This window comes from Salmo salar, chromosome ssa29, assembly GCF_905237065.1.
Source record: "Salmo salar chromosome ssa29, Ssal_v3.1, whole genome shotgun sequence".
Taxonomy (NCBI): Eukaryota; Metazoa; Chordata; class Actinopteri; order Salmoniformes; family Salmonidae; genus Salmo; species Salmo salar.
The window spans coordinates 27535776-27553933 of NC_059470.1; the positions used below are offsets into that span (position 1 = coordinate 27535776).

Below are 18158 nucleotides of genomic sequence, written 5' to 3' on the forward strand. Positions count from 1 at the left end.
TGGCTGGGTACTCTCCTGACATAATCTAATGTTTTGCTTTCGTTGTAAAGCCTTTTTGAAATCGGACAATGTGGTTAGATTAACGAGAGTCTTGTCTTTAAAATGGTGTAAAATAGTAATATGTTTGAGAAATTGAAGTTATAGCATTTTTAAGGTTTTTGAATTTCGCGCCACTCGATTCCACTGGCTGTTGACTAGGTGGGACGATTACGTCCCACATACCCGAGAGAGGTTAATCTAACCACAGTGTCCGATTTCAAAAAGGCTTTACGGCGAAAGCAAAACATTAGATTATGTTAGCACATCACCTAAACAAGAAAAGCCAAACAGCCATTTTGCAAGTAAGGAGAGGCATCACAAAAACCACAAATGCAGCTAAAATGAATTACTAACTTTTGCCGATCGTCATCAGATGACACTCCCAGGACTCATTGTTAGACAATACATGTATGTTTTGTTAGATAAAGTTCATATTTATATCCATAAACCCCATTTTACATTGGCGCGTGATGTTCAGAAAATGTATTGCCACCCAAAACTGCCGGTGAACGAGCACATCAATTTACAAAAATACTCATCATAAACGTTGATAAACTTTACAACAGTTATTGAAAGAATTATAGATATACTACTCCTTAATGCAACCGCTGTGTCAGATTTTAAAATAGCTTTTCGGCGAAAGCACATTTTTCAATATTCTGAGAACGTAGCTTAACCATCAAAGCAAGCTATATCGTTACCCACCAAGTCATGGCATCAATAAAACTCAGAATTAGTATTATAAATCTTCCCTTACCTTTGCTGATCTTCGTCAGAATGCACTCCCGTGGCTCCTACTTCCACAAGAAATGTTTTTGTTTGAAATACTCCATATTTATGTCCAAATACCTCAGTTTTGTTCGTGCGTTCAGATCACTATCCAAAGGCATAACGCGTGAGCGTAAATCCAGACACGAAAAGTCAAAATGTTCCATTACCGTTCGTAGAAACATGTCAAACGTTATTTACAATCAATCCTTAGGGTCTTTTTAACATAAAACGTCAATATTCCAACTGGACAACAGCGTATTCATTCAAGAAGAAAAAGGAACGGCAGGCTCGCACATAACCAAGTCCTTTGTCCTCAGACAGGCCACTGATTGACTGAGCTCCTATTTTCTGCCCAGTAACTGTTGACAGCCAATGGAAGCCTTAGGAAGTGCAACGTGACCCCAGAGACACTGTAGTTTCAATAGGGATTCAAAAGAAGAACTACAATTCTCAGATTTCCCACTGCCTGGTTGGATGTTTCTCAGGTTTTTGCCTGCCATATGAGTTCTGTTATACTCACAGACATCATTCAAACAGTTTTAGAAACTTCAGTGTTTTCTAACCAAATCTACTAATAATATGCATATCCTACCTTCTGAGTCTGTGTAGGAGGCAGTTTAATTTGGGCACATTTTTCATCCGAACGTGAAACTACTGCCCCCTATCCTAAACAGCCGAAGGGATATGGACCAAAGTACCCATGGTTCTGAGGGGACCACACCCCTCAAGTGTCCATATAGCACTCCCTATTCGGCCTGTGTAGTAACCACCAATGGCCTCTGATACCACACACACACCCTATAATGTCATTCAGACTCTGTAATGCACCAGACAGCTTTCAAAGACCAGGCATTATTGACTATTATTGACTCACTGATCCAAATGTTATGAGGTGTAAAACAGAGGTTTGGTTTGGGGTTGAGCAGGCAACATGAAGCAGAAGCAAACAAAGACTAGTAAAGTGAATGTATTTAATGTTCACAGTATAATGTGGAATGTTCCAGTGCTATTATGGCAGTACTTTTCTCGTCAATATCAAAACGTAAGGACAACAAACATTCACAGATAACCAAATCAACCAACAGAAAGAAAATATCTGCCTTGTGCGACGTCCACTGTGAATAAGGCATTGCTACTGTATTGCTGCTATCGCTATTAGCCCAGATAGCATATTTGGTTCATTGGAAGTTGTGGGAACCTACGTTTTTGGTTTCCCATTGGTTCTGGTAATAAAACCAAAAGTTTCCTAAACGTTAAAACAGGAAGTTATTAAACGTTCTGAGAATGGAAGTAAAAAATGTGCCTGTTCTTGGAACATATTTTTTTAGTTTCCAGGGAGATTCTGAGAAATTTGTCTATGGTTCCCTAAAAGTTTTATTAACATTCTGAGATCAGAAATAGTAGGTTATTTGAAGATAAGACCCATGGAAATGCATTTATCATGCGAACACACAGATTTTTTTATTGTGGCATGGCATCAATGAGATTCAACCTGATGATCTTCTGCTCTCTATCCATGGAATTATTCCACTGAGCCACCAGGATGGAGCTACCATGCTGTTTTTTTTAACTCATACAAAGCTGTTCATTTTAGTCTATTCAAACAGACCCTATTTCAAAGGAAACAAGCACTCATTAAGATCAGGTGTGGCCAATTAGTGGGCGCAGCCAACACACTTAACAAGATAGAGAAGAGTTTTGTTGATGCTGAGAACAGAATGTATGTGTTTTTAAATAACATTCTTTGAATGTTTAATGTTTTTTCAGTTTTTATGGCAAGATTTCTTAATGTTCTGAGAACATGACTTTAAATAGAACCATAAGGAATCCTGTAGTAAATGTTATGCTGAAGTACTGAAATTGCCACAGAAGAATGTTGTTTCTTAACGTTCTCTGAACAAATTGAGAACATGACTGGATAGATCCATGAGGAAACCTGTGGGAGACTTTATGGGAAGGTTGTATAACCCAATCAAAACCAATAGTCACTACCGTTCTCTACTAAATGTATAAGAATTATGGTGTGTTAATTGGCTCAATAGAGGCTGACTATGGTTGTTATCATCACAGCTTCCCATTCTGTTTCAGGTAACTTATTGTTCCTGCTACTATAGCTCCTCTCTCTTCAGAGAGAGAGTCTGGGACTTCTAGAGGGATCATGTTACATACAGGTAAAGATCACTTGCATTCATCAAGGTGAGGGTGTGATGCTACAGTAGATATACTCAGTGTAGCTACTTCCTCCTGCTATAACAAAATTAATTCACACACACAATAAAATAAACTGAAACTTTAAAAACTATGTCCCGCAATCAATCAACTATTTCTCCTAATAATGTATTGTAATTGATTGATTAACATGCCAGCAAGTTACTTCTGATGGTGAAACAGGTCCTTTCCTGTCCATTCAGTGTGTGTTGAGGATGACGGGCCTCTCCAAGACACAAAGATGGTGAATGACATACTGTCACTGAGTAGTAACAATACCTGATACAGGAGATACACATTGGTAATTTCACATTTTACTTGCAAAACATTGTTTTTTGATGTCAAAGATGGGTTTGGTCCAGAAACAACCCCTAGCCACTACCCCCCGGCTAGCCACTACCCCCCGGCTAGCCACTACCCCCCGGCTAGCCACTTCATGGAGATCTGAAAGGACTGGACAGGTGTGTAAGCAATATGATTATAGCTACACCTTGCCTTTTGTTGGTGAAAGTGTTAGCATTGCCTATATGCAATTGGACAATTGTCTAATTGTCACCTTTCCTCTTTGTCCTCCCCTTAGTCAATGTTATCTCCTTCTGTCTGAGGCATTAGTATGGTTGATGTGGCTGATCCGTCTTCTCCTTGACCTTGTTCTTGTCTTCTTTCTATGTCTTCCTCTCTTTCTTCTCCATTCTGAAGTGGTATTCCACTCTGACCGTTTTCATTTGGACCATTTGTATTTGCTGGAGGGGGATAGGTGAGTTTAGGGTGAGTTAGCAGGATTCAGACACACAAACAGCTAGTATGAGTAAATAAATGTAACCATAAGGACATGAATATTCCGTGGACGTCTACCTGCAGAATTGGGGACAGAACTTCTGCATTGGGGGCAGAATGCTACGAGATGGGAGGCAGTAAAATAGCAGAAACTCAAAGCTGTTCATTAAAAGCCACCAATGTAACCCTCCTCTCTGTTCATCAGGAGGTGGTTGTGTTAAATGGTTCAACAGATTATGATGTCATCATCATAACTTACCTCTCAGCCTGAAACATATCACTGCTGCTGCTATAATTGCTGCTGCTATAATTGCTGCTGCTATACCAGTGATTGAACCTGGACTCAGTCCATCTGAAACTGAAGGAGAAAATACAGAGTATCAGTTGTATTGTTTAATGTGATCCTGTGACTTACAGTGAGGGGAAACAGTAAAAGTAAACTTTGTACCATCAGATAGTTTATCAGGTGTGATCTGCAGGTAGGTGAGGATCAGGTGTGTATCTCTGGCAGTAGAGAGTTCACAGCTGTAGGTCCCCTGGTGGACCATGGTTAACTTGTGGAGCTGAAGGCTGCCAGAGTCAGACAAACTCTGAACCTGCTCCTTCCACTGGTCATCAACCTGCATCTGAGGTGTGCCATTGGTGTAGCTGGAGGTGAGGATGGTGTCTGTCTGTTTGAACCTCCAGGTGAGGTCAAAGGTCAGGAGGTCAGACTGAGAGACACTGCAGAGGATGGACACCTCACTGCTTGGAGAACCCTGGACCGGATCTGAAATGATGTCATGAGAAACAGCCTTTTTAGCTTGATCTTTGTGTATTTTATCTCACAATGATGTCTTGTTTTTGTACAGTTTGCAGGCAGATAAATATATTGATGTATTTATTCATTGATGTATGAATTGATTGATTAATAGGTTGATTAATTGATTACCTTGCTGTTTCAGGGTTGCTGTCCTTTCTACTGTCCCAGAGGTCACGGTACAGATGTTGGTTCGGTCTCTGCTAAACTGTTTTGTGCTGGTGATGTCATAGAGGCCCCGGTCATCCACCTTGATGCTGGTGGAGTTCTGGATGGTTCCAGGGTCAAATGAAAGGTCAGAGGGGGGGTCAGTGGACCAGGTGAGTTTAGGCTCGGGGTAGATACCTGTAGAACTGCAGGTGATGATGTCATCTGATAACTGTATGTCCACCAAGCGGACTGGAGCTGCAACAAAGTAGACATTACACATGGAGCAGCCATGAAGTGATCATCATAGACAGACAGACAGACATTCCGTACCCTCCACTGCTATGTTAACGCAGGACTCCTTGTTGCCTTTAATAGTGCTGGTGTAACACTTGTATCTGCCCTGGTCCTGGAGTGTGATCCCTCTCAGCAGTAGTGAAGCGTTTCCTTTGGGGATCTGGTCATTGAACAGGGCTGTTCTCCCTCTGTAAGGCTGGCTCTGCTGTTTGAGCTGATCTGTACTGTAGTAGTAGGAGTGGACGGTCAGGTCCTTGTCTTCTGGTTGCAGCCAGTGGATGACTTCCTCACTGCCAGGCTGGAAGCTGCAGGGCAGGACACAATCCTCTGAGAACACACAGGTTACATCGATGTCTGCAAGTGAATAAACACACACGTTAAGAAGCATCTGGACAAGAAGGGATTGATATACAGACTCTTATACTCCCCAATAGTCAGATACCTTGGTGAGTAACCTGTTATTATTGTTAATATTAACCTGTCTAATCTCTCATTGTGGTCCTCCTCGGTCCTCCACCCGCCCCCCTCCACACCCACAGCACCTAACCTCTAACTAAAATTACAATCTAAAGTAAAGACTCCGGTCAGACCTGAATGACTACACTTCCTTCATGCCTCTAATCATACTACACACCCATTCAGCAATCATTTACATTGTTGAACCATCTTAGCCTGTCCTGTCTGTTAAGTTGAATCACTGATCTTCCATTAGTTGTTCAAACATATTCACAGGGAGACTTTCTTGAGACCTCATTGTCAATCATATGATCACATGATGATTCATCTGTATATCACTTTGACTTAGGGTGGAAGTGGACAAAGAGAACTACTCACAACAGGTCTGCTCTTGAAGTAAGTCATTCATGTTTCAGAGAAGCGTGTTTTACAGTTAAACTGATATGAGGTGATTCCAGTGAGTTGATATCAGTAAAACCCTGTCAGTCCTGTGTGATAACAACTTCCCTCCTCCCAGCTGATGCTAGCTCAGCACTTACTCAGCAACAGGAAATGTGAATTATGATGTGGATTGTAATTCATGGACATGATACATTAATACATTGATACATTTTTCGTTAGGGCAAATCAAGTCTGCCATTTTAAAGTGGAAATCACATTCTTTAGAAGCCTTTAAACTTGAATACACTAGAACTTTGCTTTTCCTACTGTGCAGGAAAATTCACAGCAACAAAAGAGTGATCAAATTAAGATCTTACATTTGTTGGAGATATTTTGGAATGTAATATTTTGAGTCACACAGAAGGTAAAGAGTGGCTCCCGAGTGGTGCAGTGGTCTAAGACACTGCCTATCGCTGCAAGAGGTGTCACTGCAGTACCTGGTTCAAATCTAGGTAAAACTATAATTCAAAGACGGATGAACTAAGACGATGGTTGTCACTCACCTCTCCCATCTGTGAATGTGACAGTCCACAGTAGAATCACCACTGACAACAGACCCCTTAATGTCATGGAAACCAGACCCCAGGCCATCTCCACGGAGACCAGACCACAGGGTTATTGTTGTGGAAACGAGCTCCTCTCCCTCTTAAAGGATTGTAAAGTATCCTGTGCTTGTCATTACAGTTTTGTTGCTGATTATTGCTAAAAAGTGTATCCATCCAGGTTGTGAAGTGAGGAGTGTGCTGCTCCTTACACAAGTGCTTTTAGTATTTGCCGAATAGATGTAGGGCAAAGATTAGCGCATTGTGAAACATTTACAGAGTGGATATGGACTTTCTGCCCTAGACAAATGACCCCTTCCCCCCTTGTGAAGTGCGACTGAGCTTGGTATTTATGACAAGGCAGCGACTGTGTTAAAGCAAAAGGTCCGTACTGCAAGACTTGAATTCTTGTGCCGCTCTGCATACAAGCTAGCTAGCATCAACGTTAAGCCAAGTTCAAAGACATTAAAAGTTCCTTCATATATGCCACTCCTATGTAGGTATAATTCTGTGGGTCTAATTCAGATAATGCATGTCATAACAAGATGTCCAGCGCTTCAATCCAAGCTTCATGTAACTATCGCTTGCCCGCTCCATAGCAAGCTGCTCTTTCCTCACTGATTGGTGAAGTCATTTCATGTTCAGCTAAATGTAAAAAAAACTGATTTCAGAGGTTTTAAAAATGAAAGAAACTAAATAAACCGTTACTTTTTAGGGTTTGAACCGGTTCAGAACTTTATTTAGCTGGTCGGAACAGTGAAATGGACCAACAACAAAAATAATGCTTCTGTTCGGAGCCAAACGATTAGAAAAGACTAAGTCTTGCCAACTAATTCCTGGATATAATTAATGTTCTTTCTTCAACATTCATTCATTTTGATTCATTTTAGTCAAACGTATCCTGGGGTAGTTTTGACATACTTCTCACCACAGGTAGGTAAAAACAGAAACTCTAAAAGGCCAATATCAGCAAACTCCAGGTGAAGGAAGTCCCATGCAGTTATGTGTCCTAAATATAACAGTTCACTGCTGTAACTGTGGATCACTTTCAGGCCAGCTGATGGTGAGTAACTATTGTTGAGGGTCTGTCCTAGACACTACAGTTAGTTGATGGTCTGTCCTGGATACTACAGTTAGTTGGTCTGTCCTGGATACTACAGTTAGTTGATGGTCTGTCCTGGATACTACAGTTAGTTGATGGTCTGTCCTGGACACTACAGTTAGTTGATGGTCTGTCCTGGATACTACAGTTAGTTGATGGTCTGTCCTGGATACTACAGTTAGTTGATGGTCTGTCCTGGATACTACAGTTAGTTGATGGTCTGTCCTGGATACTACAGTTAGTTGATGGTCTGTCCTGGATACTACAGTTAGTTGAGGGTCTGTCCTGGATACTACAGTTAGTTGAGGGTCTGTCCTAGACACTACAGTTAGTTGATGGTCTGTCCTGGACACTACAGTTAGTTGATGGTCTGTCCTGGACACTACAGTTAGTTGATGGTCTGTCCTAGACACTACAGTTAGTTGATGGTCTGTCCTAGACACTACAGTTAGTTGATGGTCTGTCCTGGATACTACAGTTAGTTGATGGTCTGTCCTGGACACTACAGTTAGTTGATGGTCTGTCCTGGATACTACAGTTAGTTGATGGTCTGTCCTGGATACTACAGTTAGTTGATGGTCTGTCCTGGATACTACAGTTAGTTGAGGGTCTGTCCTAGACACTATTGTTGAGGGTCTGTCCTAGACACTACAGTTAGTTGATGGTCTGTCCTGGATACTACAGTTAGTTGATGGTCTGTCCTGGATACTACAGTTAGTTGATGGTCTGTCCTAGACACTACAGTTAGTTGATGGTCTGTCCTGGATACTACAGTTAGTTGATGGTCTGTCCTGGATACTACAGTTAGTTGATGGCCTGTCCTGCATACTACAGTTAGTTGATGGCCTGTCCTGGATACTACAGTTAGTTGATGGTCTGTCCTAGATACTATTGTTGAGGGTCTGTCCTGGATACTACAGTTGGTTGAGGGTCTGTCCTGGATACTACAGTTAGTTGAGGGTCTGTCCTGGATACTACAGTTAGTTGATGGTCTGTCCTGGATACTACAGTTAGTTGATGGTCTGTCCTGGATACTACACATACACTCCACAGTAAGGCTGGACTGTGACTTACCTTTCACTGGCTTCATCTCACTGGTTTCCTCTGGTCTCTTTCTGGGCTTGGACTGGTTACCTGGTGACAGGAAAAGGGACATCAGGTACAGATAGGGTAAATGTAGAAGTATTTAAACCGTCATTTTACCTGCAAGCTCATTCAGCCTTAGTTCTCTCAGTATTACTACACATTTGTGAATATAGACAGATGTTAGGTTTATTATTATAGTTAACCCTTTCCCCTGCCCATACTCCTTACCTCGGACTTTCAGATTTCCCAGAATTCCTGTGAGGGCGAGAGTCAGCATTGCTATCACCATGGCAAAGATCCACCACGAGATGCCTGTTGATGTATCATACGCTTACCTACACACAGGTAACAGACACACAAGTAATATAACAGACGCGCAAGTAATATAACAGACGCGCAAGTAATATAACAGACGCGCAAGTAATATAACAGACGCGCAAGTAATATAACAGACGCGCAAGTAATATAAAAGACGCGCAAGTAATATAACAGACGCACAGGTAACAGATATACAGGTAACAGATATACAGGTAACAGATATACAGGTAACAGATATACAGGTAACAGATATACAGGTAACAGATGCACAGGTAACAGATGCACAGGTAACAGATGCACAGGTAACAGACGCGCACAGGTAACAGACGCGCACAGGTAACAGACGCGCACAGGTAACAGACGCGCACAGGTAACAGACGCGCACAGGTAACAGATATACAGGTAACAGATATACAGGTAACAGATATACAGGTAACAGACGCGCACAGGTAACAGACGCGCACAGCTAACAGACGCGCACAGGTAACAGATATACAGGTAACAGACGCGCACAGGTAACAGATGTACAGGTAACAGACGCGCACAGGTAACAGATATACAGGTAACAGATGTACAGGTAACAGATATACAGGTAACAGACGCGCACAGGTAACAGATATACAGGTAACAGATATACAGGTAACAGACGCGCACAGGTAACAGATATACAGGTAACAGATGTACAGGTAACAGATGTACAGGTAACATATGTACAGGTAACAGATGTACAGGTAACAGACGCGCACAGGTAACAGATGTACAGGTAACAGACGCGCACAGGTAACAGATATACAGGTAACAGATATACAGGTAACAGATATACAGGTAACAGACGCGCACAGGTAACAGACGCGCACAGGTAACAGATGCGCACAGGTAACAGATGCGCAGGTAACAGACGCGCACAGGTAACAGACGCGCAGGTAACACGCGCGCAGGTAACAGACGCGCGCAGGTAACAGACGCGCACAGGTAACAGACGCGCGCGGGTTACAGGCACACGGGTAACAGATAAAGGCAATAGACACACGGGCAATATTCAGAGACTGTATACCCCTAACAGACACTCGTAGGTATGGTTAGTGTGTGTAGGTGTGAGTGTTCTCTCACCAGTGACAGCTGAGATGTTGACCCCGGTGTGTTCTGTGTGTGTGTGCTGGGGGGAAGAGTAAACACAGGTATAGGTCCCTGTGTGTTCCAGACTGACTGGGTTGACCAATTGCAGCGATCCGTCACCGAATGGCAGCCTGAGGACATCCAATCACGCACAGGCCTCCCAGGGTGTTGAGGCAGAACTGAGCTGTGATTGGCTGTCGTAGGTGAGGATGAGGGCCGCTTCGTTGTGATTTGTGAAACTCCAGGAAAGGCAGGTGACTACCTCATGAAACTGGTTGAGAGAATAACAAGAGTGTGCAAAGCTGTCATCAAGTCAAAAGGTGACTACATTGAAGAATCTAAAATATAAAATCTATTTTGATTTGTTTAACACTTTTTTGGTTACTACATGATTCCATATGTGTTATTTTGTAGTTTTGATTTCTTCACTATTATTCTACAATGTAGAAAATAGTACAAATAATGAAAAACCCTTGAATGAGTAGGTGTGTCCAAACCTTTGACCGGTACTATATATACACACATCAACTGATCATACGTTGATAGAATAACTGTAACAAGCTAGGACAGTCGGACTGTGGGTGTGTCTACTGTTCTATTGACAGCTTGACTCACCCTCCACCCTGACGATGGCATTGGCTTTGTGCACGCCTGCAGAGGTATGCACGTGACACTTGTATCTGCCGTGGTCCCTGGGCCACACCCCGTCAGATGCAGCGATATGTTGCCACGGGAGACCAGGTGTGTGAGGACGGAGGTGCGGCCAGTGTACTGCTCATGCACAGTCAGCTCCCCTGCTCGGAGTGGAAGGCACTTCCTGTTTGAGCCAGTTGACGACCTCATCACGGTCTAGCTGGAAGCTGCAGGGCAGGACACACTCCTCAAGTGTGTGTCTGTAAAGAGATCACACACACCTGTCATATACACCTCAGGGCCTATTGTATGTAAACTGATTCTACATCTGAGTGCATGCTTTTCCAGGAGCAAGGATGTGTTTGTTTTTGAGCAGGGTTGCCAGCTGTTGTTTTTAAGACACCCCTGAAGCATGTGGATTACTGGCAATTGTAATGTAGCCTTGTGTTAGAGTCCGTAACACACATTTGTTGGCCGCTGATCTTTTCCAGTTGGAAAGGTGTTGCTTGAGGAAACAGTGTTGCGATTTTGACTGACTTGTATGTTTGACAGTCACATGTACATATATACTTGTGTGATTGTATTAAATATTTAAAACTGACTCACTGTTGTGTGAGATTTGCTTAGACCGGCGGCTCCCAAACTAGGGGTTTTGACCCCATGTGGGGTCGCCTGATATGAAAATGGGGTCGTGGGAGAATGTTTTAAAATCCTGAACAAAATAATTATATATACAAAAATATGTATATTATCTTCTTTGTATGTCAAAATCATTGTAAAGTGGTTAACCTTCAAAATCGAAATGAGAATTATTGAAATATAAACGAGAGAGCGCCCTTAGATCATGGGTAAAGTTTGCTCTTGACTGTTGCACTTGAATCATTCCTATGGTGAATGGTAAGACCTGCTACGCTATGAAACCACACACTATTACAGAGACTTTGATATTACCGGCAGCAATTGTTATGGTGAAAACAATGTGTGGGGAGACAGAGGCACAGAAACTCACATCAATACCTTTGTCAAATAACACTGTGAAACAAATAATTCATGCTATTGCTTGTAATCAAGAGGAATTGACTGAACGACTCCAGAGCTTATGCTCTCCAAATGGACTTTGGCTGTGACGGCCGAGATGCACATGCATTGACTTGTGTTCGCTATACGCCGTGAGATGCTATTGTAATGTTTTACACGTTCGAAAGTCTCTCAGCCTATTACACAATGTTATGCAAATGAGTTGCTTTATGTGAGGTGACGTGAAAAGTGAAATCGAACAGCTGATCAAGCTGTCATGTGACTGAATGCGTTCACGTGTCATTACGGAGGAGTTTTGGTTCCTGACTCAGTACACTGCTGTCGCCCTCTGAACATTAATGCCGCGTCTTAATTAACTGGGAACTCGGAAATCTCTGGCTTCCGACTTCAGTGCGTTCAAAGCAAATGGGAAAATAAATAGTTTTGACTCAGAATTCCAACTCGGGAACTCAGGCCTGTTTCTAGAGCTCCGACTTTCCAACCTGAAGATCACTGACGTCATGATTTTTCTGAGTTCCCAGTAGTCTTGAAAGCACCATCAGTGTTCTCGTCTGCATTAAAACCAAATATCGATCGAGGTTGGATGTGACACCAGAGATAAGGTGCTCAATGTCGACCACGCCCCCTGACTTTGAGAATCTCCTACACAACATGCATCAAGCACACCCAACTCATTAGTGGTGGTGAGATAAGAAACATTGTGTCAGACTACTTTGCAATTGACTATCATAGTCCCACATTACAATTATGTGATGGTGAGTTAAGACAACTAGAAATACTGTTACAATGTTCTTCAATTGACTGCCATAGCCCCAAATAAAAAAGTTAATATTTTCTGTTAATTACATCTTTTTTTAATTACATGGTTGGGGTCGTGAGAATTTTCAGTTATCAGAATGAGAATACGTTTGGGAACTCATGGCCTAGACCCTATTGTATCTGCGTTCAGTCAGGAAAAGACATATGAAGCCGAGGCTGTAAGGCCACTAGATGGCAATGTTTGGCTGTCTTTGACCTGATCCATCTCTGAGTAGGAGTTGCCCTTAGGCACAGATCTACGATCAGATTTCCCTTCTGAAAGTCTTATTCTAAACCCGGAATGAGAATACAAAACTGACCTCAGAATCTCCAGAGGGACATTTATCTTTCACCAACATGAACACAAGTTCAGCACATGGTCCTGCAAGGTTGTAAGCCCCCTCCCAGAATCCAGGAGTCACTGGCCAGTCCCAAGCAGGACACACGGTATTAGACCAATGTCTTCTGGTTACTGGCAGGTTGATGTGGAACCAAGAGATCAGGAGAAGGTTGCATTCACCTGTGGACAGTTCCCATGAATACCATGCAGGCTCTGTAATGCACCAACAAACTTTCAGACACAGGTGCAGTGTATCCTTGGAGACCAGGCAGTATTCACTAGATCTACTCACTGATCCAAATGTTAAGAGGTGGAAAACAGAGGTTTGAGTTGAGCAGGCAACGTTAAATAGAAGCAAACAAAGGATAGTAAAGTTAACATATTTAATAACATTGTTCATAGCATTATGTGGAATGATAAGGCTTGGATGAATCTTTTCTCATTAGGATAATAGGACAGCCTTTAAATTCACAGAAAAGAATATAATTAACCAAAGTTAAGAAACCAATCAGTGTTATTTGACTAGTAACTCCAGCCTAGGTGAATCTTCTGTTGGTTTTAAAAGTCTCTTTTGGTCAGCATAGGAAACATATTAGTCTGCTGCTAGACGTTTGAATGTCCACTGTGAATAAGGTCCATTTTCACCTCTAGGTCAACCTTGATTCATGAGGCAGTGCAACAGTATTGCTGCTACGTTAGCTCTTCTCCTTGTTGTTCGTCAATATCTCCCCCTTTTTGTCCCCCATTCAGAAGTAGTTTTCCAAATGGACCGTTTTCATTAGCTGCGCAGAGAAAGATATGTGGATAAGTCGGTTTCATTTAATCTCCTAAACAGAGTTATATCACTGGATACAGACAACAGTCCTACAGTACCTGTGGTGGAGGCAGTTATCTCACATTCAGTTGCTGGTGACTTTATCTCTGTAGAACTCAATCAAAACCAATAGCCAATATCATTCTAAATGTATAACATTATGGTGTGTTAAATGGCTCAATAGAGGCTGACTATGGTTGTTATCATCACAGCTTCCCATTCTGTTTCAGGTAACTTATTGTTCCTGCTACTATAGCTCCTCTCTCTTCAGAGAGAGACTGTCTGGGACTTCTAGAGGGATCATGTTACATACAGGTAAAGATCACCTGCATTCATCAAGGTGAGGGTGTGATGCTACAGTAAATAAACTTTATCACAGTGTAGCTAGTTCCTCATCCCATAGCAAAATGCATGCATACACACACAATAAATGTAACTAAAACTTAAAAACCCATGTCCCACAATCAATCAACTTAATAATGTATTGAAATTGATTGATTAACATGCCAGCAAGTTACTTGTGATAATGAAACAGGTCCTTTCCTGTCCTGTCCATTCAGTGTGTGTAAAAGCTGACAGGCTTATCCAAGACACAATGAAGTTGAATGAGACCATCCCGTAGAACACTGACACATTTCTTCTCATATTCTTCTTTTTAAAGTCAAAGATGAGGCTGGTCCAGAAACAACCCCTGCTTGCCACTCCATATGGATCCTAAAGGAATATGATTATAGCTTCACCTTGTCTTCTGTAGGTGTAATTTTAATTATTGTTTATAGTTATAGTTACTGAATTCTTTCAGGTCTCAACAAGTGCCTAGTGTCTAAACCAGTAGTGGTTTGGTCATCAATGTATTGGCTAATCAATAATAGCCATTGTCTCTTTCTAAGAGAGACCATGACCCCATCCTGTAGAACACTGACACATTTCTTCTCACATTCTTCTTGACTTTTGACTCTGCTTACCCACCAGAGAGTTCTAGAATGTCATTTTTGTCTTACCCAGGATCAATGTCCTCTCCTTCTGTCTGAGGCACTAGTATGTCTGCTGTGGCTGACCCCTCTTCTCCTTGACCTTGTTCTTGTTGTTGTCTTTCTATGTCTTCCTCTCTTTCTTCTTCCTGTTGAAAAACAAATGATAGTCCCACTAAGCCCAAACCAGATTGGATGGTGTGTCTCCGCAGAATGCTGTGGTAGCCATGCTGGTAAAGTGTGTCTTGAATTCGAAATAAATCACTGACAGTGTCACCAGCAAAGCACCCCCACACCATCACACCTCCTCCTCCATGATTCATGAGGGGAACCACACATGCAGAGATCATCCGTTCACCTACTCTGCGTCTCATGAAGACACAGCAGTTGGATCCAAAAATCTCAAATTTGGACTCATCAGACCAAAGGACAGATTTCCACAGGTCTAATGTCAATTGCTCGTGTTTCTTGGCCCAAGCAAGTCTCTTCTTCTTATTGGTGTCCTTTAGTAGTGATTTCTTTGCAGCAATACATTTTTTGTGGCATGATGTCAGTGAGATTCAAAACATTGGTTAGTTCTCTGAATATTACTAATGTTTTGTGTTTTAATGGAACATTTTCTTAATGTTGATTCAAGGCATTAGTATGGTTGATGTGGCTGATCCCTCTTCTCCTTGACCTTGTTCTTGTCTTTCTATGTCTTCCTCTCTTTCTTCTCCATTCTGAAGTGGTATTCCACTCTGACCGTTTTCATTTGGACCATTTGTATTTGCTGGAGGGGGATAGGTGAGTTTAGGGTGAGTTAGCAGGATTCAGACACACAAACAGCTAGTATGAGTAAATAAATGTAACCATAAGGACATGAATATTCCATGGACGTCTACCTGTGGCAGAGAGTGCCTCTCCCTCTTCAGATGACCGTGTTGCTTCTACATTGGGGGCAGAATGCTACGAGATGGGAGGCAGTAAAATAGCAGAAACTCAATGCTGTTCATTAAAAGCCACCAATGTAACCCTCCTCTCTGTTCATCAGGAGGTGGTTGTGTTAAATGGTTCAACAGATTATGATGTCATCATCATAACTTACCTCTCAGCCTGAAACATATCACTGCTGCTGCTATAATTGCTGCTGCTATAATTGCTGCTGCTATACCAGTGATTGAACCTGGACTCAGTCCATCTGAAACTGAAGGAGAAAATACAGAGTATCAGTTGTATTGTTTAATGTGATCCTGTGACTTACAGTGAGGGGAAACAGTAAAAGTAAACTTTGTACCATCAGATAGTTTATCAGGTGTGATCTGCAGGTAGGTGAGGATCAGGTGTGTGTCTCTGGCAGTAGAGAGTTCACAGCTGTAGGTCCCCTGGTGGACCATGGTTAACTTGTGGAGCTGAAGGCTGCCAGAGTCAGACAAACTCTGAACCTGCTCCTTCCACTGGTCGTCAACCTGCATCTGAGGTGTGCCATTGGTGTGCCATTCGACCGGATCTGAAATTATGTCATGAGAAACAGCATTTTTAGCTTGATTTGACGTCTTGTTTTTGTACAGTTTGCATCCAGATAAATATAATTTACTCATAGATTTATGAGTTTTTTTATTAATAGGTTGATCAATTGTTTACCTTGCTGTTTCAGGGTTGCTGTCCTTTCTACTGTCCCAGAGGTCACGGTACAGATGTTGGTTCGGTCTCTGCTAAACTGTTTTGTGCTGGTGATGTCATAGAGGCCCCGGTCATCCACCTTGATGCTGGTGGAGTTCTGGATGGTTCCAGGGTCAAATGAAAGGTCAGAGGGGGGCGGTCAGTGGACCAGGTGAGTTTAGGCTCGGGGTAGATACCTGTAGAACTGCAGGTGATGATGTCATCTGATAACTGTATGTCCACCAAGCGGACTGGAGCTGCAACAAAGTAGACATTACACATGGAGCAGCCATGAAGTGATCATCATAGACAGACAGGCAGACAGACATTCCGTACCCTCCACTGCTATGTTAACGAAGGACTCATTGTTGTCTTTAATAGTGCTGGTGTAACACTTGTATCTGCCCTGGTCCTGGAGTGTGATCCCTCTCAGCAGTAGTGAAGCGTTTCCTTTGGGGATCTGGTCATTGAACAGGGCTGTTCTCCCTCTGTAAGGCTGGCTCTGCTGTTTGAGCTGATCTGTACTGTAGTAGTAGGAGTGGACGGTCAGGTCCTTGTCTTCTGGTTGCAGCCAGTGGATGACTTCCTCACTGCCACGCTGGAAGCTGCAGGGCAGGACACAATCCTCTGAGAACACACAATAAACACACACGCACACACGTTCAATGAGGATCTGGACAAAAGGGGTTTCAAAAACAGACTCCTATACTCCCCAATAGTCAGATACCTTGGTAAAGTGAGTAACCTGTTATTATTATTAATATTAACCTGAGTCTAATCTGTCATTGTGGTCCTCCTCGGTCCTCCACCCGCCCCCCTCCACACCGACAGCACCTAACCTCTAACTAAAATCACAATCTAAAGTAAAGACTCCAGTCAGACCTGAATGACTACACTTCCTTCATGCCTCTAATAACACCACACGCCCATTCAGCAATCATTTACATTGATAAACCATCTTAGCCTGTCTTGTCTGTTAAATTGAATCACTGATTCCTACTTTGAAGTTGTTCAAACAATCACAGAGAGACATTGATGAGACCTCATGTCAATCACATGACCATTCATTTGTATAACACTTTGCTTTAGGGTGGAAGTGGCCAAAGATCACTACGCACAACAGGAGAAGTCTGCTCTTGAATTAAGTAATTCATGTTTCAGAGAAGCTTGTTTATTTTCAGTTAAACTCATATAAGGTGATTCCAGTGGGTTTATATCAGTAAAACCCTGTCAGTCCTGTGTGATAACAATTTCCCTCCTCCCAGCTGATGCTAGCTCAGCACTTACTTTCAAACAGACCTAGGACTACAGATGTAGGATCTACACAGCCAGTTTGCTACATCAGTAAAAATAATCCTGCACCAACAGGAAATGTGAATTATTATGTGGATTATAGTTAAGCCATTTTTGAAATTGAGTACACTAAAGCTTTGCATTTCCTACTGTGCAAGAAAATTCACAGCAACAAAAGAGTGATCAAATTAAGATCCTACATCTATTGGAGTTATTTTGGAATATAATTCTTTGAGACAGACAGAAGGTAACGACAGATGAACTAAGACAGACTGATGATGGTTGTTACTCACCTTCCCCATCTGTGGATGTGACAGTCCACAGCAGAATCACCATCAACATCAGACCCCTTAATGTCATGGAAACCAGAACCCAGGCCATCTCCATGGAGACCAGACCACAGGTTTATCGTTGTGGAAACAAACTCCTCTCCCTCTTAATGGATTGCAAAGAATACAGTACCTGTGCTTGTCATTCAGTTTCTTTACTATTGGCCATATAATTGTAGGGCAAAGTGTATTGCATTGTGAA

The 18158-nt window shown here is 42.3% G+C and overlaps 2 protein-coding genes and 1 long non-coding RNA gene across 4 annotated transcripts in view; all 3 read right to left on the reverse strand.

Moving 5' to 3' along the window:
- LOC106594497 (V-set domain-containing T-cell activation inhibitor 1) overlaps nucleotides 1-18158 on the reverse strand; it is a 43227-nt gene that overhangs the window by 24365 nt on the left and 704 nt on the right. The window contains exon 2 of the mRNA XM_045710592.1: nucleotides 17921-18062. Coding sequence (XP_045566548.1) covers nucleotides 17921-18014 — 94 coding nt within the window. The 5' untranslated portion in view covers nucleotides 18015-18062. The remainder of the gene's footprint in view (nucleotides 1-17920; nucleotides 18063-18158) is intronic.
- LOC123731531 (V-set domain-containing T-cell activation inhibitor 1) lies at nucleotides 1768-6743 on the reverse strand. 2 transcript variants are annotated; one of them, XM_045710588.1, is made up of 6 exons: nucleotides 6439-6743; nucleotides 5075-5392; nucleotides 4727-4999; nucleotides 4244-4564; nucleotides 4055-4153; nucleotides 1768-3761 (listed from the first exon to the last, which is right to left on the reverse strand). In XM_045710588.1, exons 1-6 carry the CDS (start codon nucleotides 6524-6526, stop codon nucleotides 3595-3597), a joined length of 1266 nt encoding a protein of 421 aa, XP_045566544.1. In that variant the 5' UTR covers nucleotides 6527-6743; the 3' UTR covers nucleotides 1768-3594. The 2 variants fall into 2 exon arrangements, with proteins under 2 accessions (XP_045566544.1, XP_045566545.1); XM_045710589.1 differs by having other exon boundaries at nucleotides 5075-5365; nucleotides 6439-6722.
- Nucleotides 13278-16978, reverse strand: LOC106590508 (uncharacterized). The gene is made up of 6 exons (XR_006762688.1): nucleotides 16671-16978; nucleotides 16317-16591; nucleotides 15970-16182; nucleotides 15781-15879; nucleotides 15056-15465; nucleotides 13278-14842 (listed from the first exon to the last, which is right to left on the reverse strand). It is a non-coding gene; the product is annotated as an uncharacterized lncRNA (long non-coding RNA).

Excerpts from the sequence above, each read along its gene's own strand:
- LOC123731531 (XM_045710588.1), bottom strand. The coding sequence starts at position 6,526 with ATGGCCTGGGGTCTGGTTTCCATGACATTAAGGGGTCTGTTGTCAGTG. Across the intron at positions 5,000-5,074 it reads CGTTAACATAGCAGTGGAGG|CTCCAGTCCGCTTGGTGGAC; the intron begins GTACGGAATGTC and ends ACTTTGTTGCAG. Across the intron at positions 3,762-4,054 it reads GATATGTTTCAGGCTGAGAG|CAAATACAAATGGTCCAAAT; the intron begins GTAAGTTATGAT and ends ATCCCCCTCCAG.